The 27,925-nt window shown below is 40.4% G+C and overlaps 1 protein-coding gene across 6 annotated transcripts in view; it reads left to right on the forward strand.

The window, feature by feature from the left end:
- The window catches only part of MAST2 (microtubule associated serine/threonine kinase 2), a 256,656-nt gene that overhangs the window by 24,192 nt on the left and 204,539 nt on the right, over nucleotides 1-27,925 (forward strand). For all 6 annotated transcript variants that reach the window (XM_031668117.1, XM_031668122.1, XM_031668126.1 and 3 more), the window contains exons 2-3: nucleotides 5,275-5,422; nucleotides 10,230-10,372. In XM_031668117.1, coding sequence (XP_031523977.1) covers nucleotides 5,275-5,422; nucleotides 10,230-10,372 — 291 coding nt within the window. The remainder of the gene's footprint in view (nucleotides 1-5,274; nucleotides 5,423-10,229; nucleotides 10,373-27,925) is intronic.

A 27,925-nucleotide genomic window follows, 5' to 3' on the forward strand; every position in this document is an offset into this window, starting at 1 on the left:
CAATCCATATTCAAAATACAAATGACATTCTCCACAGAAATAGAAAAAACAATTCTAAAATTTATGTGGAACCACAGAGGACTCAGAATAGCCACAGCTATCTTCAACATAAAGAAGAAAACTGGAGAAATCACATTACCTGACTTGAAATTATACTAGAAAGCTATGGTAACCAAAACAGCATGGTACTGACGTAAAAACAAACATAGACCAGTGGAACAGAATAGAGAACCCATTAATAAATCCATACATTTACAGTGAACTGGTTTTTGACAGAGGTGCCAAGAACATACTTTGGCAAAAGGACAGTCTGTACAATAAATGGTTCTCGGAAAACTGGAAATCTTTTTTTTTTTTTTTTGAGACGGAGTCTGGCTCTGTCGCCCAGGCTGGAGTGCAGTGGCCGGATCTCAGCTCACTGCAAGCTCCGTCCCCCGGGTTTACGCCATTCTCCTGCCTCAGCCTCCCAAGTAGCTGGGACTACAGGCGCCCGCCGCCTCGCCCGGCTAGTTTTTTGTATTTTTTAGTAGAGACGGAGTTTCACCGTGTTCGCCAGGATGGTCTCGATCTCCTGACCTCGTGATCCGCCCGTCTCGGCCTCCCAAAGTGCTGGGATTACAGGCTTGAGCCACCGCGCCCGGCCAGGAAAACTGGAAATCTATATGCAGATAGCTACATGCAGAAGAGTGAAGCTAGATCCCTATCTCTTACCATATACAAAAATCAAATCAAAATGTATTAAAGATTTAAATCTTAAACTTCAAACTCTGAAACTGCTAAAAGAAAACTTTGGGGAAACTTGCCAGGATATCGGTTTCGGCAAAAATTTATTGAGCAATAAATACCTCATATGCATAGGCAACCAAAGCAAAACTGGATCAAGGGGATCTTTTCTCACTTCCTTTTGTATGTGTTTTTTTAAGAATTTTTCTTTTTTTGGTTGCTGTGGGGATTACATGTAAAATACTAAATTTATAATAGTCTAGTTTGAAATAGTACCAGTTTAACTTCAGTAGTATACAAAAACTTTATTCCTGTATAGCTCCATTTCCTTGATATGTTGTTTTATGGCAGATTACATCTTTATTCATTCTGTGCTAAATATCATAGATTTAAAAATTTTGTCATGCTTTTGTCTTTTAAGTCATATAGGGAAAAAAAGTGGAGTTAAAAAACAAAAATAGATTAATACTGGCTGTGATATTTATCCATATAGTTACCTTTGCTGGGGATCTTTATATTTTTTTTTTTTGGATCTTCATTTTTTCAGATGGCTTTAAGTTTCTGTTTCGTGTCCTTTCATTTCAACTTGAAGATGCCTTTTAGGATTTGATGTAGAACAGATGTAGTGGTGATGGACTCTGCTTTTTTTTCTTTCTTAAATCTGAAAATATCTCGATTTCTCTCTCTCTCTCTCTCTCTTTTTTTTTTGAATTAAAGTCTTGCTCTGTTGCCCAGGCTGGAGTGTAGTGGTGTGATCTTGGCTCACTGCAGCGCTGACTTCCTGGGCTCAAGCAATTTTCTTGCCTCATCCTCCTGAATAGCTGGGACTACAGGCATATGTTACCATGCCTGGCTAACTTTTGTGTGTTTTGCAGAGACAGGGTTTCGCCGTGTTCCCCAGACTGGTCTCAAACTCCTGGGCTCAAGTGATCTGCCTGCCTTGGCCTCTCAAAGTGTTGGGATTACAGGCGTGAGCCACTGCACCCAGCCTTGATTTTTTCCTCATTTTTGAAGGACAGTTATGCTCAAAATAGAATTCTATACGTCATCCTACCCACTTCTGGACTCCACTGTTCTGATGAGATATGAGCTGTTTGTCTGACTGAGGATCCCCTGTGTTTGACAGGTTGCTTTTCTCTTGGTGCTTTGAATATTCTTTCTTTGCCACTGGCTTTGACAGTTTGGTTATCATGTGTCTCCATATGAACCTTTTTGAATTTAACCTGCTTAGAAGTCATGGAACTTTTTGGATGTGTGGATTTGCATCTGTCATCACATTTGGGAAGTTTTGGTATGTTATTTCTTCTTCTTCTTCTTTTTTTTTTTTTTGAGACAGAGTCTTGTTCTGTTACCTAGGCTGGATGGAGTGCAGTGGCAGGATCTGGGCTCACCGCAACCTCTGCCTCTTGGGTTCAAGTGATGCTTGTGCCTCAGCCTCCCGAGCAGCTGGAACTACAGGCATGCACCACCATGCCAGCTGATTTTTGTATTTTTATTAGAGATGGGGTTTCACCGTGTTGGCCAGGCTGGTCTCAAACTCCTAACCTCATGATCTGCCCGCCTTGGCCTCCCAAAGTGTTGGGATTACAGGCTTGAGCCATGGTGCCCGGCCTCTTCTCATGTTCTTACTGCCCCCTTCTCTTCTGGAATTCCCATATTCATATATTGTTTCACTGGTTTTTGTTTGTTTGTTTGTTTTTTTGGCGACAGAGTCTTGCTCTGTCACCCAGGCTGGAGTGCAATGGCGTGATCTCAGCTCATTGCAACCTCCGCTTCCCAGGTTCATGCAATTCTTGTGCCTCAGCCTCCTGAGTAGCTGGGATTACAGGCACGTGCCATCATGCCCAGCTAATTTTTGTATTTTTAGTAGAGATGGGGTTTTGCCATCTTGGCCAGGCTGGTCTTGAACTCTTGACCTCAAGTGATCCGCCCACCTCAGCCTCCCAAAGTTCTGAGATTACAGGCATGAGCCACCGTGCCTGACTATTTTCAGTGTTTTAATCTTCATGCTGCTTAGTGGGTATGTTCAGTTTGTGAAAATTCATTGAGTTCTCTGCTTAGGTATGTGTACTTTTCTAAAATGAGTAATATACTTCAGTAAAAGTTAAAAATCCTAGCTGAAAAGTTCAGATTGCATATTTAATTTATATTTCCTTTCCTTTGCCAGGTTTCGACTCAAAGAGACTTGCAATAAGAAGGGTTGTGATCCTCTCTTTCTTTTCTCCTCTCCTCTGTTTTCTGGTTTCTTTCCTTTGGTGTCTTGTGGGAGGGAATAGGGAGATTGAAAAGTATATGTATTTCTCTTAATTGGTACTGATCTAATTCTTTCTTGATTGTTCTTTTTCTGGCTAAGATGGATTATTCTTCCATATAGTGTAGCAGGCATCCAAATGCTGGTTCTCCCATGCAGCTGGTTGTAAGTTTTTTTGAGATAGGATCTTTTCCTCTCCACATTGCCTTCATAGAGGATATCCACTTTAGCTTGATGTCTTCCAAGGCCTCCTCAGTTCTCTCTACCTAGAGCTTCTTGCTGTGCTTGTCACCTTTGTGAGTGGCCAACCCTCTTTAATGGGTTACTAGCATTAGTCGAAGCTTGCTTGCTTCCCTGGTTTCTCCTTGATCCATAGGTACTGTTTCTTTCTTGACATGCCAAATAGTGCAAATACAAGCCGTTCCCTTGCTGCCTTCTGTTTTTGCATTAAGTTCTATTTCCCGTTCCCCCTGTCTCACTGCTCACTCCTACTACAGTTAGGTGCCTGGACACATCAGTTGTTTGATTCAGTGCCTCAATATCCTCCTTTATCCTTTTATTCACTTACCACCATGTTTTGAAATTGTCTTTTTCTTCTTTTCAGGTATTTTTCTTCACCAACTTCACTCTTCTTTTTATGTTTGGGCATTTGTAAATCATGTTTTGAATGGTCACCACCAACCAATATTAGTACTTTCCATTTTTTTTCAACTCACTAATTGCAATATATAACTGTATAGAATTTGTTTTCTTTCTGTTTTTTTTTTTTTTTTAATCTTAGAGAACTGGAAATTTCCTCCTTTTTTGCCCCTTGTGGCTTCTAGTATTGCTGTGGTGCCAGTTACTTGAAGCTTGTTTTTCAAATGGCAGGTGACATGGGATCAGTTATTCTCTTTTTTTTTGAGACGGAGTCTTGTTCTGTTGCCCAGGTTAGAATGCAGTGGTGCGATCTTGGCTCACTGAAACCTCCGCCTCCTAGGTTCAAGCAATTCTCTGTCTCAGCCTCCCGAGTAAGCTGGGGTTACAGGTGCCCGCCACCACGCCGGGCTAATTTTTGTATTTTTAGTAGAGATGGGGTTTCATCATCTTGGCCAGTCTGGTCTTGAACTCCTGACCTCATGATCCACCCGACTCGGCCTCCCAAAGTGCTGGGATTATAGGCGTGAGCCACTGTACCCGGGCTAGTTATTCTCTTATGGTTCTTGTCTCTGTACTGTCTAGATCAGTTTGATGTGTTACTTATCCGTATTTGTTTTAGCTTCCTTCATTGACATATAATAGATATACCTCATTGGGCTTATTTTTTCCAAAAGTTTTTTATTTATTATAATACTCCTGATTGGGTGTTGGCTTAAAAATGTCTACATGTTGATGATATTGTTGGATACCGCCTACTGAATGAGGAGAAAGAGGCGTTGGAGTGGAATGGGAAGGTTCTGTCAATGTTTTGTATTGCCTGTAGTTTTTCATAGTATTTTTATACTTTTTCTTTGAAAACCTGTATTTTGCTCCTCTTATAGGCATCTAAAGAAAGCTCTAAGATTAATGTTAGCATTAATTGAATGTTAGAGATATTTCTTTTTTTTTTTTTTTTTTTGAGACTGAGTCTGGCTCTGTCGCCCCGGCTGGAGTGCAGTGGCCGGATCTCAGCTCACTGCAAGCTCCGCCTCCCGGGTTTACGCCATTCTCCTGCCTCAGCCTCCTGAGTAGCTGGGACCACAGGCGCCCGCCACTTCGCCCGGCTAGTTTTTTGTATTTTTTAGTAGAGACGGGGTTTCACCATGTTAGCCAGGATGGTCTCGATCTCCTGACCTCGTGATCCGCCCATCTCGGCCTCCCAAAGTGCTGGGATTACAGGCTTGAGCCACCGCGCCCGGCGAATGTTAGAGATATTTCTAACTTTGTATGTTAGGTAAAGTCTACCATTTAATGATTTTTTTAAACTAAAATATGCTTTTCTTTATTGGCTATAGGAAGGGTATGAATAAAAGGAGAAACATAAATAAACTTAACTAAGAAGTGTACTCATTATGAATAATATATCTGGTCAAAATGTCTGTCATCCCATGATATTTCTCACCTATTTTTCCTTTGGCATTTTGTAATCAATATCCTGTGTCCTTTACAGTATACCCAGCTTTTACTAAGAAATATATTTCTGGTTTTAGCTATTGAGGGGGAAGTATAATATGTTGGCAGTTTTAAATTGTAGTGAATGTTGTAGAGATGTTTAATATAAAGTTTTTATACTTCAGAGCAGATATTAAAGACTCAATGTTTTACTCTTTTTCTCTTTGAAGGATGTGGTAACTGGACTTAGTCCGCTGCTCTTCAGGAAACTCAGTAATCCTGACATATTTTCATCCACTGGAAAAGTTAAACTTCAGCGACAACTGAGTCAGGATGATTGTAAGTTATGGAGAGGAAACCTGGCCAGCTCTCTGTCGGGTAAATATCTGATTTTGTTTTTTTAAGAAATGTGAGACTGTGTGGTCAATATTTAAGGGTATATTAATTGACGTGGCATCTTGACAGTTTCTTCTCTGGTAGTAGTCCTGTATAGAATACTTATGGTAAGGCTGTCTTCCTCTCCTTACTTCTTCCTCATGGAATCTCTTAATTGCTAACCTGCAGGACCTGATAGGTATTTCTTGGTTGATCAGCACTACTGGTCACCCTCTCTCATTCTGATTTTTGCTCTCTGCCCATTTCTGTAGACTTTACATTCTTTGCTGCTGTAGATTTTCTTTTTTTCTTCATTCTCAAAACCTAAAACTCATAGTGTCCTCTCTACCTCCTTCAAAGAAAAGACACCTAAAAAATTCAGGGGGAAAAATTATATGAAGAAGTCGCAGTACAAAAGGAAGCAATTACATTGTGCGTTGTGGCATACTTCTTTTCTTTTTTTTTTTTTTTTGAGATGGAGTCTCGCTTTGTAGCCCAGGCTGGAGTGCAGTGGTGCGATCTCGGCTCACTGCAAGCTCCGCCTCCCGAGTTCATGCCATTCTCCTGCCTCAGCCTCCCAAGTAGCTGGGACTACAGGCATCTGTCACCACACCCTGCTAATTTTGTGTATTTTTAGTAGAGAAGGGGTTTCCCTGTGTTAGCCAGGATGATCTCAATCTCCTGACCTTGTGATCCGCCCGCCTCAGCCTCCCATGGTGCTGGGATTACAGGCGTGAACCACAGCGCCTGGCCTCTTATATTAAAATTTTTATTTTTGCTGGTCATATATTTAGTTACATAGAGCCATTTCTTGTTCGGTTTTTCATGGCATTCTCCTCTTTTTTTTTTTTTTTTAAAGGATGTGATTATCTTTTCTTTTTTTTTGAGACAGGGTCTCACTTTGTTGCCCAGGCTGGAGTTTAGTGGCGTGATCTCTGCTCACTGCATCCTCCACCTTCCAGGTTCAAGCGATTCTCCAGCTTCAGCGTCCTGAGTAGCTGGGATCACAGGCGCGCACCACCATGCCTGGCTAATTTTTTTATTTTTAGTAGAGACAGGGTTTCACCATGTTGGCCAGGCTGCTCTTGAACTTCTGTCTTCAGGTGATCTGCCTGCCTTGACCTCCCAAAGTGCTGGGATTACAGGTGGGAGGTGAGCTACCACGCCTGGCTGGGATGTGATTATCTTCTGATTGTCATGACTAAATTAGATTTTTGATTTAAAAATGTGACTGGGTGTGGTGGCTCACGCCTGTAATCGCAGCACTTTGGGAGATTGAGGCAAGCAGATCACCTGAGGTCAGGAGTTCAAGACCAGCCTGGCCAACATGGCAAAAACCTGTCTCTACTAAAAATACAAAGATTAGCTGGGCATGGTGGTATGTGCCTGTGGTCCCAGCCACTCTGGAGGCTGAGGCACAAGAATTACTAGAATGCAGGAGGTGGAGACTGAGTGAGCATCATTACACTCCAGCCTGGGTGACAGAGTGAAACACTTATCTCCAAAACAAAGCAAAACAAAAAAAAGTAAAAAATTTTCTTCCCTGGATCAACTCTTTCTTTTGAGCACCTAACAACCAGAATATTCAGTGTTTTGTTCTGAAATGCTAAATCCCTTTTATCCTGTGAGGTAACTGCATGGCTACTGGATACATTCTTGAAATGTGGTTGTGTTTGACTGTTCTTTCTGTGGAATTTTCCATTTATCTGATTTCAGCCTATGTCTTACTTTATGACTTTTGGGGTGTTTTTCGTTTCTCAGTGCTCAGTCTAAGAGTTTGCAGGGCAGATGATACCTCACTTTTTTTTTGAGACAGGGTCTCCTCTGTTGCCCAGGCTGGAGTGCAGTGGTGTGATCTCAGCTCACTGCAACCTCTGCCTTCTGGGCTCAAGTGATCCTCCCCCTCCAGTTGTGTACCACCACACCCAGCAAATTTTTGTATTTTTGGTAGAGAGCAGGTGTCGCCGTGTTTCCCAGGCTGGTCTTGAACTCCTGACCTCAAGTATTCCTGCCTCGGCCTCCTAAAGAGCTGGGATTATAGGCTTGAGCCACCAGGCCAGGCCAGATACTCCACTTAATTGCAATCCCCTCTATGCTTACTATAGCTTATACCTTTCTTTGCCCAATTCCATTGGTTATGATCCACCTATCTGCTTTAGATTTCCCACCCAGTTTTTTTACCCTCTCATTGGCAGTGTCTGTCCGTTTCTGTCATTATGGCCTTTGTTTGCTTGCTTTTTTTTTTTTTTGACAGAGTCTCACTCTGTCCCCAGACTGGAGTGCAGTGGCTCGATCTCGGCTCACTGCAACCTCCGCCTCCCTGGTTCAAGCCATTCTCCTACCTCAGCCTCCTGAGTAGCTGGGACTACAGGTGCAATGCCACCACACCCAGCTAATTTTTGTATTTTTAGTAGAGATGGGGTTTCACCATGTTGGCCAGAGTGGTCTCAATCTCTTGACCTTGTGATCTGCCTGCCTGAGCCTCCCAAAGTCCTGGGATTACAGGCGTGAGTCACCACACCCCACCTAGATTACTTTTTTTGTCTCATTTTTATGGTGTTTCCTGGAGGACAAAAGATAAAAGCATGTGCTTGGTCTGCCATCTTTAACTGAGAATGTTTTATGCAGTAGCCTCTTGAATTATTATAAGAATAGTAGTTGGAATTTTTACGAGGTTTTCTTTTTTTTCCTGTGTTATTTATTTACTAAAGAGCTGCTTGTTATTCTGTTTGTTTATGTCATTCCTTCTGTTTTGTTTATTTTCCTCAAGTTCTTGGCAGTCTGCGGTATGCTTCAGTCTTTACTGGTGTATACTCAAATAGGTTTCTTCTACACTGTGTAAGCCTCTTTCCAAGCAGGCCTGTATTTTGAAGAGAGAGATGATAGTAATCTTTGTGTAAATAGGATAAGTTAAACTAACTTTCCTTTAGAATTAATAGGTGAGAAGTAGACAGGTCATCTGGAGAAATGCACATTTGCAGAATGAAGGAAAGAAGGCAGGCAGACAGGGTCTACTCTGGGCTTAGGGAAGTTTTGAGCAGAGAACCATCATCATCATCATTATTATTTTTGTGGGGGGCTTTATGGAAAGACTTTCCAGTAAAAGGTACACTTGAAACTTGAAAACTTAACTAGATTTTAAAAATATATGTAATTTTCTAATAAAACATGCTAGTTATAAAAAAATTTCACTACAAAAACATGCATTATGTCAAAGTGAAGTCTTTCCTTTTTTTTTTATTTTTTGAGACATCTTATTCTGTTTCCCAGGCTAAAGTGCAGTTACATGACCATGGCTCACTGAAGCCTTGATCACCTGAGCTCAGGTGATCCTCCCCACTTCTTCTCAGCCTCCTGAGTAGCTGGGACCACAGGCACACACCACCATGCCTGGGTAATTTTTTTTTTTTCTTGGAGATGGGGTCTTGCTATGTAGCCCAGGCTGGTCTTGAACTCTTGGGCCCAAGTGATCCTCCTGTTTCAGCCTCCCAAAGTACTGGGATTACAGGTATGAGCCACAACACCTGTCCTGAAGCCTTTCTTAATTTTTACTTTCTTCTGTGTCTTAATTTTCATCTACAGTTAGCTTTGCTAAATTGTTCTCCAAATGAATGGTATCATATTTTGTTGGCAGCAAAAACAAAAATATCCCCCAAACCCTTTCTTCACGTCTTTACTACATTGGGTATTTTCATGACTAAGATTTTACCAGGCGCAGGAAGGGTTTTCAAGTGAGTCGAGTGATCATGATAAAGCCAGGGGAAAGTGCAGGGCATAATATTGAAGTTGAGTGAGTGAATAAGTGTGGAAAAGAGTTGAAGGAAATGAGGCCAGAAAGATAATCTGGATTTATGGAGGGTCTTTTTCATAATGCCAAAATGTCTGGCATAATTTCTTCAAATAGTAAGGAGCCATCAGAGGCTTTTAAGGAAGGAAATGACATGAACACATTTTTGTTGGTTAGATCATAAGCAAAAGTGTGAAGAATGGTGTGAAGAAGGGGAGAAACGAGACCTTCACCTCCGTCAGAAAGTCACTGCAGGCCGGGCGCAATGGCTCACGCCTGTAATCCCAGCATTTTGGGAGGCCAAGGCAGGCACATCACCTGAGATCAGGAGTTGGAGACCCGCCTGGCTAACATGGCAAAATCCTATCTCTACTAAAAATACAAAACATCAGCCAGGTGTGGTGGCACATGCCTGTAGTCCCAGCTACTCAGGAGGCTGAGGCAGGAGAATCACTTGAGCCTGGGAGGCAGAGGTTGCAGTGAGCCTAGGTCACTCCACACCACTCCAGGCTGGGTGACAGTGAGACTCTGTCTCAAAAAAAAAAAAAAAAAAAAAAAAAAAAAATCTTTCATTGAGACTCTCTTTCATTGAGATTAAGGCAGATAGTAAACATGAACTGAGCACGTGGAGTCTGGTGAGAACAGAATAGATTCATTGTTTGCCTACTGGAAACTTGCATCTCTAATGTTATATTGAGTTGATGAGAAACTATGTAGCCTAGAAGGGATTGGGAAACTCCTAGACTGCTAGTTTGGGTGTCAGCGTGGGAGGCTGGCATGTGGTGAATATTATAGAGAACATAAAATAGTTAATCCATTTCAGTGTTCCACTTGGCATTATCCTCACCACCAAGACAGTCGCAATTTTTAATGGATAGTTGGAAATTTTAATAGATTCTAAAATGGATGTGAACAATTTTACTTTGTATCAGTATGATTTTATCCACTTGATATCATTGTATTTGTATTTTTTCATTCGTTTATCATAATTACATGTATATTTTCCAAACCTTGTGTTTGAAGGTAAGCAGCTGCTCCCTTTGTCCAGCAGTGTACATAGCAGTGTGGGACAGGTGACTTGGCAGTCGTCAGGAGAAGCATCAAACCTGGTTCGAATGAGAAACCAGTCCCTTGGACAATCTGCACCTTCTCTTACTGCTGGCCTGGTAAGTGTTCATAAAGGTGGCGTTTTGCTCTATGAAAAATCCTTAATTGTCATTTGTCATTGCAACGTCTATTCCTTTTCCTTTTTCAGATTTGGATAATTTAGTTTCCAAAATGAAGTATGGAACAGAATGCATTAATTAATTTCTTTTTTTTTTTTTTAGAGATAGGGTCTTGCTTTGTTGCTCAGGCTGACTTTGAACTCCTTGGCTGTAGTATTCCTGTTGCCTCAGCCTCCCAAGTAGCAAGGACTACAGGTACATGTCATGGCATCAGGCTAAGAATGAAATTTTTTTTTTTTTTTTTTGAGTCGGATTTTTGCTCTTGGTGCCCAGGCTGGAGTGCAATGGTGTGATCTCAGCTGTCTCCTGGGTTCAAGCAATTCTCCTGCCTCAGCCTCCCGAGTCGCTGGGATTACAGGTGTGCGCCACCACCCCTGGCTAATTTGTTTGTATTATTAGTAGAGACGGGGTTTCTCTGTGTTGGCCAGGCTGGTCTTGAACTCCTGACCTCAGGTGATCCGCCCCCATCGGCCTCCCAAAGTGCTGGGATTACAGGTGTGGGCCACCGCTCCTGGCCTTAAGAATGAAATTTTAATTGAGTCTATTTTTTTTTTTTTTTTGAGATGGAGTCTTGCTCTGTTGCCCAGGCTGTAGTGCAATCTCAGCTCACTGCAACCTCTGCCTCCCAGGTTCCAGCGATTCTCCTGCCTCAGCCTCCCAAGTAGCTGGGATTACAGGCACCTGCCACCATGCCCCACTAATTTTTGTGTTTTTAGTAGAGACAGGGTTTCACCATGTTGGCCAGGGTGGTCTTGAACTCCTGACCTCATGATCCACCTGCCTTGGCCTCCAAAAGTGTTGGGATTACAGGCTTGAGCCACTGTGCCCAGCCCAATTGAGTGTTTTGATTGCCCTCTCATGCCGTCAGTGTCACTGGTACTAATTGTATAGTGAGGGTCAAGAAAAAGATTCAGTATGATTGTATCTTCAATGAGTAAATTTTCCTGGGAAGGAACATTCTTTTTATAGAAATGATTCTGAATCTGGTAAAGTTATGCTGCTTTGGTTTACAGCTCTGTGGTATACATATTTAGTACATGAGGATAGAGAACATGTTTGGCACATCATGAGTACTTAAGTATATATGTAAGAATGAGGGCCGGATGCAGTGGCTTACATCTCTAATTCCTGCACTCTGGGAGTCTGAGGCAGGAGGATCACTTGAGGCCAGGAGTTTGAGGCTACCCTGGACTGTTACCATAGTGAGACCTTGTCTCTACAAATAATAATAATAAAAAAAATTAGCCGAGGATGGTGGGGTGTGCCTGTGGTCCCAGCTACTCAGAAGGCTGAGGTGGGATAATCACTTGAGCCTGAGCAGTTGAAGCTGTGGTGCGCTGTGATTGTGCCACTGCACTCTGGTGACAGAGCGAGATCTTGTCTGGAAAAAAAAAAAAGGTGTTTTGTTTGTCTACGCTTTATGTGATAGGCAGGGCCTTACAAAATTTAAGCTGTGTAGCCTGGGCAGGTTGCTTTGTTTTCTGCCTGTTGTTACAAATTATACCCTTTTACCCTCAAACTTGCTTTTGTACCAAAGGCACCCACTGGCTTTCTGCTCATCTCACACCGTTCCCTCTATCCTTAGGTCTAGGCACACTACTAATTTGTAGGGTACAATAACAGCAACTTGTTACTTTTTTTTTTTTTTTTTTTTTTTTTTTGAGACGGAGTCTTGCTCTGTCACCCAGGCTGGAGTGCTGTGGCCGGATCTCAGCTCACTGCAAGCTCCGCCTCCCGGGTTCCCGCCATTCTCCTGCCTCAGCCTCCGGAGTAGCTGGGACTACAGGCGCCCGCCACCGCGCCCGGCTAGTTTTTTTGTATTTTTTTAGTAGAGACGGGGTTTCACCGTGTTCGCCAGGATGGTCTCGATCTCCTGACCTCGTGATCCGCCCGTCTCGGCCTCCCAAAGTGCTGGGATTACAGGCTTGAGCCACCGCGCCCGGCCAACTTGTTACTATTAAAGTCTCATGTACACTTGAAAATATAAGCCTTTTGGGTCAACATACGTGGAGTAGAAAGTTTTGTCCATTTATTCAATATGGGAAGTGGGAGTAGAGGGGAGGATGTCTTCATGTAGCAGGTGAGAAGCTAATTTTTGGATCAAAGGATATCCTGATATTACCAAAGTTTGTGATTCTTAGGCCACAGAGAGAATCAGGATCATGTGTGGAAATTCCCACCTCCTTAATTTTTTATTTGAAATTTTCAAGTCTACAGAAAAATGGAAAGAATGGTACAGTGAACACCCATGTAAGTTTTACCTAGACTGACTAATTTGTACATTTTGCCATGTTTGTTTTTTCTGTGTGTATATACCTATTTTTTCCTGAAGCATTTCAAAGCAAGTCACAGACTAATTACGATGCCTCATCCTTAAGAATTTCTCCTAATATGAAGGACACTCTCCTAAATAACTACAATATATTATCAGATCTAAGATGTTTAACATCTTTTTTTTTGAGACTGAGTCTCGCTCTGTCACCCAGGCTGGAGTGTAGTGACGCAATCTTGGCTCACTGCAACTTCTGCCTCCTGGGTTCAAGCGATTCTCCTGTCTTAGCCTCCCGAGTAGCTGGGATTACAGGTGTGCACCACTACACCTGACTAATTTTTGTATTTTTAGTATAGACGGGGTTTCACCATGTTGGCCAGGCTGGTCTCGAACTCCTGACCTCAAGTGACCCATCTGCCTCGGCCTCTCAAAGCGCTGGAATTGCAGACATGAGCCACTGCGCCCGGCCACATCATTTTAATAGTAGCATCTAATAATATAAAGACCATATTGAGATTTTCCTGCCTGGTCCTAACATGTCTATTAAAGCCTCACCTGCTTCCCTTTTAACCTCTGGAACCTAAAACAAACAAACAAGCAAAAATGGATGAGTGTACCCTCCTAGAGATTTTGATCCAGATGTCTGGGGTTAGTCACAAGCATCTGTATTTTCTTTTCTTTTTTCTTTTTTTTTTTTGAGACAGGTTCTCCCTCTGTTGCCCAGTCTAGAGTGCAGTGTCATGATCTTAGCTCACTGCACCCTCTACTTCTGGGTTCATGTAATTCTCATGCCTCCCGAGTAGCTAGGATTACAGGTGTGTGCCACCTCGCCTGGCTATTTTTTGTCTTTTCATTAGTGGTGGGGTTTCACCATGTTGGCCGGGCTGGTCTTGAACTGCTGACCTCAAGTGATCCACCTCCCTTGGCCTCCCTAAGTGCTGGGGTTACAGGCGTGAGCCTGGCCTGTATTTTCTTCAAACTGTTACCCTGATTCTAACATGTACCTCTTTGAGAACTACTGCCACCATGGTACAGCTGAATATTCCACTTTAAGGTGGTATGTTGCAGAAGGGATTCCTGGACTGAGATTACTGGAGCCTAGGCCAACTGAGCTAGAATATTCCTGAATTATGTTTTTTTAAATTAACAGTTTATTGTGATATAATTCACATATGATGTAATTCACCCACTTAAAGTATACAGGTCAGTGTTTTTTGGCGTATTTCACAGACATGTACAGCCATCACTGTAGTCAATTTAAGAATATTTTCTTTACTTTAGAAACTGTACTCTTCAGGTATCATCTCCTCATTGTTCCATCCCTGCCCTTGCCCCTGCACTAGGCAACCACTAATCTACTTTCCACCTCTATAGGTTTGCCTATTCTGTATTTTTCATATAAATCGAATCAAATATGTGGCCTTTTGTGGCTGCTGCTTCGACTTAGTCTAATGTCTTCAGGATTCATCCTTTTTGCAGCATGTGTTCCTTTTTATTGCCAAACAGTATTTTGTTGTATGTATATATCATATTTTGTTTAGCTGTTCATCAGTTGATTCGTTTCCTTCATTCTTCACCTTCATTTTCTAATGTTTATTGAGGGGATTTATCTGGGGGCTTATTTTTCAAATCATGATCTAATTAATGATTACCAGGGCATGTTCTAAAAAGGATCATAATAATCATATGATATGATCATATATGTTCCTAGGGATGGAGAAGAACTTAGGTGGCATCTTGTTCAAGATTAGTTATTTTTCTTCTTCTTCTAAAAAAAAAATTATATAGAGTGAAAATCGGTTGTTAAAAGTGGGTTGTTTCTGCCTTTTGGCTAGTATAAATAATAGCCAAATAATAATAATGCTGCAAACATTCATGTACAAATTTTAATGTAGATACATGTTTTCATTTCTCTTGGATATATATCTAGGAGAGAAGTTGCTGAGTCATATGGTAACTCTGTGTTTAATCATTTGAGAAACTTTGATTTCTCTACATCCTTGCTATCCTGGTGGGTGTGAAGCGATATCTTGTGTTTTTGATGTGTGTTTCTCTAATGACTCATGATGTTGAGCGTCTTTCATGTGCTTACCGGACATTTATTTGTCTTCTTTGAAGAAATGTCTATGAGGATTATTGGCCGTTTTTAAAATTGAATATTTTTTTCTTTTATTATAAATTTGTAAAATAATTGTTTCTTTAGACCTGAATCCAATTTCTTCTCTTTCCCAGGGAACTGCTTTTTGTTTTCTCTTGTGCTTTTTTTTTCCTGAGCTACTTATTTACCTACTGTAACTTCAAGCCAGCTCTTCTCTTTCCATTCTTCTGCCCGAAGATTTTCAGTTGAATATTTTATGTTAGGTGGCACATTTGCTCCTTGATGTTAAATGCCTATTTCTGCTTTGACCACCCATACTGAAATAAACCTCATTGTCTACCCTGCTTCTGACTGTGACATTTCTGAAAAATCTTAACTAGAATGTATTCTCTTTGGAGTAATGGCCGTCTACAGTACATGGACCGAGCCTCCAAAGAACTTTTGGGTTAGCAGAACAGGATTCACATTTAACAGGACAACCATTTAAAAATAATAAAACGTGACATGTACATAAATATTGTATTGATTATGATTTAAATAGTAACAAAAGGGGACAAGAATTATGCTAGTTATAATTATTGGGATGATAACTTGTAGGAGGTTAGACTTGACCGGAGTCTGGAGATTAGATAAGCAAAAGCCTTAAAGTTGCAAATATTTTAATTTTGAGGCCATCTAGATGATGTTTTTATGAAGAGATTTTTGGCTCTTCATTTTCTGGTGTCTATTGAGAGGATTTCTCAGAGGGCTTATTTTCCCCATATATGTGGGAACCATGATCCTAATTAGTGGTTCCCAGGGCATGTTCTAAAACAGATCATAGAATCATATTATTATATGTTCTTAGGGATGGAGTAAAACTTAGATAGTGTCTTGTTCAAGATTAGTTATTATTTGTATTCTTAAAAATATATATGCAGTTAAAATCTGTTGTTAAAAGTGGCATAGGAGAAAGACCCCTGCATTAGAAATCAGAAGACCAAGCTCTGATGCTGCTATGTGAATTTGAATAAACATATTGGAGCCTGTGTTTTTCTCATCTGTAAAATGAGGTTAATTCCTGCTTTGCTTTCTTCTGAGTATGTTAACTAGTATCTGCAGTTTTGATCTTTGCCTTCTGTATCTCTGATGCAAATCCACTTGGCTGTATCACCATTTCTAAGACTCACCCTACCTGTCTGCTGTCTTTCCATCCCCTCAAGCCAGTTCTTCCTTGTTCATGCCGTCTTTTTTTTTCTTTCCATAATCGAAATTTTATTGGTAGTGTTGAGGATCAGTACACAGACATTTCCATTTGTTCACAGTTCTTAACATATCTACCGAAAATCTGAAAAGCCATGTATTGTAATTGTTTTTTAAAAAGTTATTCCAGTGACTTTCCAGCTTAAAATTTGGAGGCAAATTTTTCTTAGGAGGCCATCAAGTATCCTAAGGAAAGTACCAGTATTGTCAAGTGTTACATACATCCTACCAACCTACCAGTTCACAATTTAGTAGTATATATACTACATACTTAAATTTTCAGTCTTTTGCAGCACATTAACAAAGTTATCAGGAAAGTAAGACTACTTTGACTAAAGGTGTTACAGGGTGCACACAATTCTGACAGGGAGAGCCATGATCAGGGAATGATTTTCATTAGGAAACAATTCTACTAAAAAACAGCATGAGAATAGAAGTATTCTAAAATGTTCAAGTCATGATTACCAATAACCATTCTAACATGATACTATGATTATAGCAAACTGCTATAATCTTAAACTGAATTGGGAATATTTCTAACTGGAACAAAAGATAAGATATTCTGTTGAACATTTTATCATCAGTTCTCATGTTGAATATGACATGTCATTTTGGGTGCCATATTATTATTGAATTTTGTTGAGATTTTCATATAACATAAAATGCGCGGTGGCTCAAGCCTGTAATCCCAGCACTTTGGGAGGCCGAGACGGGCGGATCACGAGGTCAGGAGATCGAGACCATCCTGGCGAACACGGTGAAACCCCGTCTCTACTAAAAAATACAAAAAAACTAGCCGGGCGAGGTGGCGGGCGCCTGTAGTCCCAGGTACTCCGGAGGCTGAGGCAGGAGAATGGCGGGAACCCGGGAGGCGGAGCTTGCAGTGAGCTGAGATCCGGCCACTGCACTCCAGCCTGGGTGACAGAGCAAGACTCCGTCTCAAAAAAAAAAAAAAAAAAAAAAAAAAAAATCAACCATTTTAAAGTGTACACTTTAGTGGCATTTTGTGCATTCACAATGTGTGCAGCCACCACCTTTATCAAGTTTTAAGACATTTTCACCACCATCCCTTGCAAAAAAAATCCTCTACCATTAAACAGTCCTTATTCATTCCACCCTCATTCTAGCTCTGGCAACCACTAATCTGCTTTTTGTCTCTGTGGATTTACCTATTCTAACATTTCATATAAATGGAATCATAAAATATGTGACCTTTTATGCCTGGCTTTTTTCACTTAGCCCAATGCTTTCACGATTTTTCTGCATTATAGCATGTATCAATACTTTATTCCTTTTTATGACTGAATAAGATTCCATTGGATGGATAAGCCACACTTTGTTTATCTGTTTGTCTGCTGATAGACATTTGGGTTGTTTCTACCTTTTAGCCATTGTAGATAATACTGCTGTGAGCATTTGTGTACATGAACTTGTTTTGAGTACTTGTTTTCTGTATTTTTGGGTATGTACCTATACCTAAGAGTAGACTTGTTGGATGATACAGTAATTCTTTGTTTAATTTTTTGAAGAACTACCAAGCTTTTGGTTTGCTGCACCATTTTATATTCTTCCCAGAAATACATTAGGGTTCCAGTTTCACTGCATCTTGCCAACACTTTTCTGTTTTTTTAATTATAGCCATCATAGTGGGTGTTAAGTGGTCTCTCACTGTGGCTTTGATTAGTATTATACTTTAATAATATTTTAGAACTGTCTGTCAAGGTCACATGGAGTATGCTTTTCCTTTTTTTGAGACGGAGTCTGGCTCTGTCGCCCAGGCTGGAGTGCAGTGGCCGGATCTCAGCTCACTGCAAGCTCCGCCTCCCGGGTTCACACCATTCTCCTGCCTCAGCCTCCCGAGTAGCTGGGACTACAGGCGCCCGCCACCTCGTCCGGCTAGTTTTTTGTGTTTTTTTAGTAGAGACGGGGTTTCACCGTGTTAGCCAGGATGGTCTCGATCTCCTGACCTCGTGATCTGCCCGTCTCAGCCTCCCAAAGTGCTGGGATTACAGGCTTGAGCCACCGCGCCCAGCCAGAGTATGCTTTTAAAGGAAGTAACAAAACTCCAAGACTTTTCTTAGAACCTTTTCTCATCGTTAAAAAGATTCTTTCTTTAATTTATATTATTTTAGTTGAAAAGTAATCCCATCATTCTTAATTTATTTTTCCTTAATTTTCACAAGTTCAAAGAGGAAAAACCCATAGATGTTTGTTTTACCTACTTCAGTGTTATAAAGAGATTCCAAATTCAGCACTTCCCCTTTCAGTATTACCTTTCTGCCCCTGTAGTTTTGCATTTTCTATTGTGAAAGGTGGAGATATCTATATCTATATGTCAGTTGGCTTTATTGAGGTATAGTTTACATAGAATAAAATTCACCCATTTTAAGTGTTCAGTTTGATGACTTTTGGCAGATGTATACAGTTGTGTCACCACCACCACGATTATGATATAGATATATAAGAATTATGGTATAGAACAGAACAGCATTCCCCAACCTTTTTGGCACCAGGGACTGGTTTCATGGAAGACAGTTTTTCCACAGATGGGTGGAGGGGGGATGGGAGATGGTTTCAGGATGAAACTGTTCCACCTCAGATCATCAGGCATCAGCTAGATTCTCATGAGGAGTGTGCAACCTAGAATCCCTCGTATGCACAGTTCACAATAGGGTTCGTGCCCCTATGAGAATCTAATGCTGTGCTGCTGATCTGACAGGAGATGGAGTTCAGGCGGTAATGCTCACCCTCATGCAGCTCATCTCTTGCCATGTGGCCTGGTCCCTAACAGGCCATGGACCTGGTATAGAATATGTCTGCCACCCCATGTTCGCTTGTGTCCCTTTGCTGTCTGTTCTCTCTCCCCAGGCCCAGCCTTTGGCAACTACTGATGTGCTTTTTGTCACTGCAGTTTTGCCTTTTCCAGAATTTCATAGAAATGGAATCAATACAGTATGTAGTCTTTTGTGTTTTTTCTCAATCTCAGAATCTCCTTCTGAGATTCATCCATGTTGTTTTGAGTGTCAGTAGTTTGTTCCTCTTTATTGCTGAAAAGGGTTCCATTGGCATGGGTGTACAGACTTTTCCATTCCCTAGTTAATGACCATATGGGTTGTTTCCAGTTTTTGCCTGTTAGGCAGAGAGCTGCTATGAAAGTTCATATACGTTTTTTTTTTTTTTTTTTTTTTTTGGTGTAGAATATGCTTTTATTTCTCTTGGGTAAATACCTAGGAATGAGACTGGTGGAATGTTTATTTACCAGTGTAAATTTGTCTTTATAAGAAACTGCCAACCTGTTTTGTAAAGTGGCTATACCATTTTTGCGTTTCCACCAGCAGTTGCTCCACATCTTATCAGTACTAGGTATTATCACCTTTTTTTTTTTTTTTTGAGATGGAGTTTCACTCTTGTTGCCCAGGCTGAAGTGCAATGGCACAATCTCGGCTCATTGCAACCTCTGCCTCCCGGGTTCAAGCCATTCTCCTCCCTCAACCTCCCAAGTAGCTGAGATTACAGGCGCATGCCACCATGCTCAGCTAATTTTCGTATTTTTAGCAGAGATGGGGTTTCGCCGTGTTGGTCAGGCTTGTCTCGAACTCCTAACCTCAGGTGATCCAATCTAACTTCAGCCTCCGGCGTTGGGGATTCTTTAGGTACATGGTTTCACCATGCCCAGCTATCATTTTAAAAATTTTGGCCATACTAGTGGATGTGTAGGAGTTTCTCATTGTGGTTTTAATTTGCATTTCTCTAATGACTAATGAGATTGAACATATTTTTGTGTGCTCATTTGCCAATTTATATATATATATATATATATTCTTTTTTTTGAGCATCTAAGTCTCTCGCTTACTCCCAGGCTGGAGTGCAGGCGGCTGATCTCCTGCTTACCATTCTGCCTAGCCTCCCGAGTATTGGGACTACAGGCTACCCGCCACTTTGCCCGGCTAGTTTTTGTATTTTTAGTAGAGATGGGTTTTCACCATGTTAGCCAGAATGGTCTCTCGATCTCCTGATCCTTGTGATCCCGGGCTTGCCTCGCCTCCCAAAGTGCTTGGATTTCATAGGCTTGAGCCACCTGGGCCCCAGGTCTCTTTTTTTTTTTTGATGGAGTTCTCGGTCTGTTTCTTGCTGGATTTTAGTGCACCATCTTGGCTCACTGCAACTCCATTCCGAACAAGCAATTCTTTTGCCTTAGCTTCCTGAGCAGCTGGGATTACAGGCGTGCACCTCCATGCCTGGCTAATTTTTGTATTTTTAATGGAGACGGGGTTTTGCCATGTTGGCCAGGCTCTTCTTGAACTCCTGACCTTAGGTGATCCACCTACCTTGGCTTCCCAAAATGCTGGGATTACAGGCGTGAGCCACTGCGCCCAGTCAGCTATTTTCATATATATATATTCTGTGATGAAATGTCTGTTCAAACCTTTTGTCGATTTAAAAAATTGTTTTTTTTTGTCTTGAGTTTCAGGAATTCTTTGTATATTCTGGATACAAGTTATATATCAACTATATGCCTTCTAAACGTATTCTGTGACTTACATTTTCATTTTCTTATCAGTGTTTTACACAAACATTTATATACAAAAAATGTGGAAATCTATTGTATCCTTCTATACTAACAGTGAATCACTAGAAATCAAAACTTAAAAAATCAAGACTGTTTGCAATAGTTTAAAAATATGAACTACTTGAAGATAAATTTCAGAAACCATTTGGAAGACCAGTACATTGAAAACTACAAAACATTACTGAGACAAATTAAAGAAGACCTAAATAAATGGAGAGATAAAATATTTTTGTGTATTAGAAGACCCATATCTTTCCTTTTTTTTTTCCTTTGTGACAGGGTCTCACTCTGTCATCCAGGCTGGAGTGTAGGGGTGTGATCTTGGCTCACTGTGACCTCTGCCTCCTGGGCTCCAGTGATCCTCCCACCTCAGCCTTTGGAGTAGCTGGGACTACAGGCACTATCACAGATTTTTTTTTTTTTGAGACGGAGTCTTGCTCTGTTGCCCAGGCTAGAGGGCAGTCGCGTGGTCTCAGCTCACCGCAACCTCCGCCTCCCGGGTTCAAGTGATTCTCCTGCCTCAGCCTCCCGAGTAGCTGGGACTACAGGTGCCTGCCACCATGCCCGGCTGATTTTTTATGTTTTTAGTAGAAACGGGGTTTCACCATGTTGGCCAGGCTGGTCTCGAATTTCTGACCCTGTGATCTGCCTGCCTCGGCCTCCCAAAGTGCTGATATTACAGGCGTGAGCCACCACCCAGCCACGTCTGGCTAATTTTTGTATTTTTTGTAGAGATGGGGTTTTGCCATATTGCCCAGGCTGGTCTTGGACTCCTGTACTCAAGCCATCCTCTTGCCCTGGCCTGCCAAAATGCTGGTTTACAGGCATGAACCACCTGGTGCCCAGTCTAGGAAGACTCATATCATGAAGATGTAAATTTTCTCCGTTAAGCTATAGATGTAATGCAATCCCGATCGAAACCCAGGTAGTATTTTTCAGAAAATATCAAGCTGATTTCAAATGTATATTGAAATGTAAAGGACCTAGAATAACCAAAACAATATTAAAAAGAAGACCAGAATCAAACTTATGTTATGACTTTATAAAGGTACAGTAGTCAGGTCAGTGTGATTATTGGTATAAGGATAGATATATAGATCACTGGAATCAAATAGACAAATTTGCCAAGGCAATTTAATGGGAGAAAAGGTAGTCTTTATAACAAGTGATGTTGAAACAATTCACATAAAAATATCAACCTTGATACTTAGCTGTACAAAAATTAACTTGAAATGGGCAACTGACCAAATGTAAGAGCTTAAATCATAAAATGTGTAGAGGAAAACGGGTTTTTGTGATTTTAGGTGGGGCAAAGGTTTCTTGGAGTAAAAAAAGCTTGACCTATAAAAGGAAAAAAATTGACTTTTATCAGAAAGAAAAAGTTTGCCCATGAGTGTTTATTTTTAATGGGATGAGGACAAATTGAAGTGTATCTACAAAGGGGTGGAATGATGAGTGATACTTGTGTTAAAGAGTTATTAACAGATTTTGTTGTCTGTTTGGATTTTAATACATATCACTACCTTCTACCTTTGGAGGTAGAAATCTAGAAGTCATAATGAATGTTCTTTGCATACAACTCCTGTGGGTTTACCCATTAATTTGTACTTTTTTCATTTCTACTCAAGAAAATATATTTGAATGAAATCATTGTGAATGCCTTATACTTTACAGAAGTAAATACAAACTCAGGCTGTACACCTGTGTTCCAGGTCTTACTCCTGCCACTTAGTAATCATATGACGCTCTACAAGTCACTGAACTTCTTTAAGCCTCTATTTTCTCATCTTTAAAATCAAAATAATGTTAAGACTTTCCTCATGGAGTTTTCAGGATGAAATGAGACAATCCATTTAAAATAGCATAGTGCCAGATTTGTAGTTAAATTTAGAGGCAGCCAAAAGCTACCTCCCTACATAGTGAACTATAACCTAATTTAATATATAAACTACCTGCAACCTAACCTGAGAGTATACTCCTGTAACAAGTAGCTGAGTCTCAGTCAAGCATAGCAGCCAAATTTTCAACCAATCATATAGGCTGAATATTGCCAAAGCATGTTCAAATAAGGCAAACACCTGAACTGCAGCCCATCAGGCTACTTCTGTATGTCATTTGTTTCTCTGGCCATAAATATAGCCTACATGTATTGGGGGATGGAGCATTCTGAACTGCATTTGATACTGAATGCTAACTGGTTCATTAATCTCTCTATTTTTTTGAGACAGGGACTTGCTTAGTCACCCAGGGTGGAGTGCAATGACATGGCTCACTGCAGCCTGGACCTCCTGGGCTTGAGTGATGCTTCTGCCTCAGGCTGCTCCCTCCCTCACCTTTCCCAGTAGCTGGGACCACAGTTTTTTTTTTCGTATTATTTGTAATGGGGGTTGGGGGTGGGGGCTCCCTGTGCTGCCCAGGCTGGTCTCAAACTTCTGGGCTCAAGCAATCCTCCAGTCTCCGCCTCTGCCTCCCAGAGTGCTGGAATTACAAGGGTGAGCCACCGCACCTGGCAAATCTGTTTTTTGTTCAATTAAGTCATTAAATTTAACTTGTCTCAGGTTTTTCATTTAACAGTATGAACAAAATTGTGTATTTTTTTTTCTTTTTATGCTTCGGTACTTCAAGTAGTTATTAGTATCTGTGATACAGTAAGAAATATTGTATATATTTCTTAACATATGTGTATATTTCTTCTGTATATATATAATTACCGTGATATGGTAAGAAATATATATATTCCTTATATATATAGCTGGGACCACAGATGCATACCACCATGCCTGGCTAATTTTTTGACTTTTTTGTAGAGACAGGATTTGGCCATGTTGTGCAGGCTAGTCTCTGCTGGGCGAGGTGTCAGAACCCCAGCAGTGGAGAGTGGTTGGCTCACTGGTCGTAAAAGAATTTACTGACAGCAGTATAGGTTTAGAAAGGAAAGTTTTATTAGATAGAATGCTGCAGCAGAGTGCAGTACAGTGCTGCATTCAGCAAGAGAGGACTGTGTTGCAGTGGATTTTCCTTAGGGGTATTTATGGACTTTAAAGCAGAGCCTTAGGGTAATTTGGATCCTATTAGTTATGTAGGCCATGATAAATTATTACATTTGTAGACTTTGGGTGCCTTGATGTCAGCAAGGGTTGCAAAATGAGTTTTGACATGCATGCATTCTGGAGATGTATAGAAATTCTAGTTACATATACATTTTTGGGAAAGAAGCCTGGTACCAGACGCTGGCTTTATATAATAGAGAAGTCTAATTACTTTTTGATTTTTCAGATAAGGAGTTTTTGTCTCCAGATGGTCTGCTTGATTGCCACGAGGTGATCATTGTATTCTTCTGTGTCGAACTCCCAGGCTCAAGCGATCCACCTGCTTTGGCCTCCCTAAGTACTGACTGGGATTATAGGAATGAGCCACTGTACCTGGCTGGTACTTTTATCTGAAATTGAGAATACAGGAAAAGGAACAGGTTTTGGGGAGGAAATTAATGAGTATGATTCTCAGATGATGACAGGTAATCTGGTGTACATATCCTTTTAAAATTATTGATACGAAATTTGCGTAACAAAATCAACCATTTTAAAGTGAACAATTCAGTGGCATTTAGTACTGGCAGATCTGTTTTTCACAATACAACTGCCACCTCTATCTAGTTGCAAAACCCGTCTGTTACTTTAGATTTAAACCTCTTATCCATTAAGCCCTTTCTCCCTACTCCCCTTCCATGCAATTTGCATTTTGTCTCTATGGAGTTCTCTATTCTGGATATTTTATATAAATAGTATTATACATATGTGACCTTCTGTATCTGGTTTATTTCATTTAGCATAATGTTTGGATGTTCATCCACATTCTAGCATATATTGGTACTTTATTCCTTTTTTTGGTTGAATAATATCTCATTGTATGTGTCCAACACAACTTTTTATCCATTGATGGACACTGGGCTGTTTCCACCTTTTGGATACTGTGAATAGTGCTGCTATGAACTATACATATACTTGTGTACTTGTCTTCAGTTCTTTGGGGGATATACCTGGGGTGGAATCGCAAAGAAATATGGTAATTTAACTTTTTGAGGAATTACCAAACTTCTCCGTAATAGCTTTCCATTTTACAGTTCCACTAGCAGTGTACCGAAGGTTTCAATTTCTCTATATCTTTGTCAACTCGTTATATTCCATTTAAAAAATTATTGTTTAATTATACTATCCTGGTGAGTATGAAGTGGTACTTCATTGTGGTTTTGATTTGTAGTTCTGTGATGACTAATGATGTTGAGCATCTTTTCATGTGTTTTTTGACCATTTATATATCTTCTTTGGAAAAATGTCTGTACAAGTCTTTTGCCCATTTGTAATTGAATTTTTGTTGTTGTTGAGTTTTAAGTTTGTTATATATTCTGGATATTAGACCCTTAGTTTTATGATTTCCAAATATTTTCTCTCATTCTCGTTATCTTTTTAGTTTGTTGATAATGTCCTTTGAAGTTTAAAAATGCCCTTGATGAAGTCCAACTTATCTGTGTTTTTCTGTTGCTGCTTATGCTTTTGGTTTCATATCTAAGAATCCTTTGCCAGCTCCAAGGTCATGATTTATTTCTAGGTTTTCTTCTATGAATTTTATGGTTTTACCTCTTATATTTACTTCATTGACCCATTTTGAGTCAGTTTTTATATTCAGTGTGAGGTAAGAGTTTATTTTTTTGCATGTGGATATCTACTTTTTAGGTATCCTTTCAAGAGTTAGATGTCCAGAGTAAAGCATAGCAGTTTAGGGCTATAGATGTGGACTTGGAAGCTGTGGATTACTCTCTATGGGAGAGAGTACGGAGAAAAGGAATGTAGGGGAGCATGAAAAAATTACATGTGAAAGGATAGATAATGTTAGTGAAGTATTCAACTTGGTTAAGAACTGTAGGAGTTTAGATAAAGTGCATTCACTTAAGAATTGCTGTCCTTTTCACTCTTGGTTTTTCTTTTTGTAAGAAGAACTTGTTTCTAATGCCATCTAGTGTCTTTTCAAAGGTATACGAGTAATGTTAAGAGGTTTTAAAATAAAAGTTGTGAAATTTCATGAAACTTGAGCAGTATATTAGCGGTCTTAGCGTACTCTCAAGAGCATCCTTAAGAGAGAAGTAAAAGAACGCATTAATTACTTTGAACAAATTCAGAGCTGAATTTCATCTTGAATTGTTAAGCATTTTTTATCCTCTCTTTTGTGTTAATTTGTAAAGAATTTAGGATACCTTAAAAATAGTGATGTCTAAATTTTTTTTTCTTATCTTGAATTTGTCTTACAAAAATTATAGACAGCCTTACTTTTTTGTTTTGGTTTTTGTTTTTGAGACAGGGTCTTGCTCTGTCACCCAGGCTGGAGTGCAGTGGTGCAGCCTTGGCTCACCGCAGCGTTAACTTCCTAGGCTGAAGTGATTCTCCTGCCTCAGCCTCCTGAGTAGCTGGGACTACAGGCGTGGGCCACCATACCTGGCTAATTTTTATTTTTATTTGCTTATTTTAAAACTTTATTTATTTATTTATTTATTTGAGATGGAGTTTCACTCTTGTTGCCCAAGTTGGAGGGCAATGACGCAATCTTGGCTCACTACAACCTCCGACTCCCGGGTCAAGTGATTCTCCTGCCTCAGTTTCCTGAGTAGCTGGGATTACAGGTGCCTGCCACCACGCCCAGCTAATTTTTAGTATTTTTAGTAGAGATGGTGTTTCACCATGTTGGTCAGGCTGGTCCCAAACTCCTGGCCTCAAGTGATCCACCCGCCTCAGTCTCCCAAAGTACTGGAATTATAGGTGTGAGCCACCGCTCCCAGCTTAATTTTTATTTTTAAACTTTTTGTAGAGATGGGACTTTACAGTGTTTCCCAGTTTGGTCTTAAGCCCTTGGACTCAAGCAATCCTCCTGCCTCGGACTTCAAACTGTCGGGATTACAGTTGTGAGCCACTACACCTGCCAAACCTCTAAAATTTTAAAAGGCATTTAAAATAAAAAAAATTTTTAGATAAATTGGTTGGTTGATTGGTGTGTTAGTCCATTTTCTGCTGCTATGACAGAATACTCGAAACTGGGTAATTTATAAGGAACCAAGATTTATTTCTTAGAGTTCTAGGGGCTCAGAGGCCCAAGATCAAGGTACCAGCATCTGGTGAGGGCTTTCTTGCTGTTTCCTCACATGGCAGAAAGTGGAAGGGCAGTAGAGAAGAAATCCATTCCTGCAAGCACTTTTTATAGTGACGTTAATCCATTCATGAGAACAGAGCTTTCACGACCTAAACACCTCTCAAAAGGCCCAACCTCCCACCACTGTCGCATTGGGAATTACATTTCCAGCACATGGATTTTGGGGAACATTCATACCATAGCAGTTGAGGTTACAGAAAGAGCTCTTACTGAATTTGTTGATGGTTAGAATACATGGGAGAATGTTTATGCAAGTTTTTGGTAAGGTGTCATGTATGTCAAGGAGAATGGCATTATTAAACCACCAGTAAAAAGTTGTAAGTACAGGTTTTGTTTTTACTCTTGTACAAAAATTGTCAGAGCTAGTCTTTTTGTTTTTTTCCTTTTCCTTTTTTGAAATTGCAGAAATAAATTTTATTTTTAATTTTCAGAGGTTAAAAAAAGTTATGATACTTTAAATTGTTAACAAGACTTAGTTGATATCCAGTTAACCTAATACAGCATTCATGTTTTTATTATTTTCTTGAAAAGACTCAAATACACCTGCATTGTGCTCTTTTAAAAACATATTAAGGATACTTACATTTAACAAGTTTTTTGAGGGAGAACATTGTACAACATTCATGTTTTTCATGATACTGAAAATACTGAATTGTATGTCAATTTAATTTGTCTCTTAGAGGAAATAGTAACATAATTAAAATCACTGGTTCTCTAATCTTTAGTTCTCTCTCCACAAATAAAACCTATCACTTTTCACAATAAAAAAGCAAAAAATAATATACAGTTAAAAGGAGCTAAACTGAAATTCTTTATCCTCTTTTTCTTTTTTTGAGATGGAGTCTCGCTCCGTTGCCCAGGCTGGAGTGCAGTGGTGTGATCTGGCTCACTGCAAGCTCCGCCTCCCAGGTTCACACCATTCTCCCACCTCAGCCTCCTGAGTAGCTGGGACTACAGGCGCCCCCCACCATGCCTGGCTAAGTTTTTGTATTTTTAGTAGAGATGGGGTTTCACTGTGTTAGCCAGGATGGTCTTGATCTCCTGACCTCGTGATCTGCCCACCTTGGCCTCCTAAAGTGCTGGGATTACAGGCATGAGCCACCAAGTCCAGCCTGT

This window comes from Papio anubis, chromosome 1 (genome assembly GCF_008728515.1).
Source record: "Papio anubis isolate 15944 chromosome 1, Panubis1.0, whole genome shotgun sequence".
Classification (NCBI taxonomy): domain Eukaryota; kingdom Metazoa; phylum Chordata; class Mammalia; order Primates; family Cercopithecidae; genus Papio; species Papio anubis.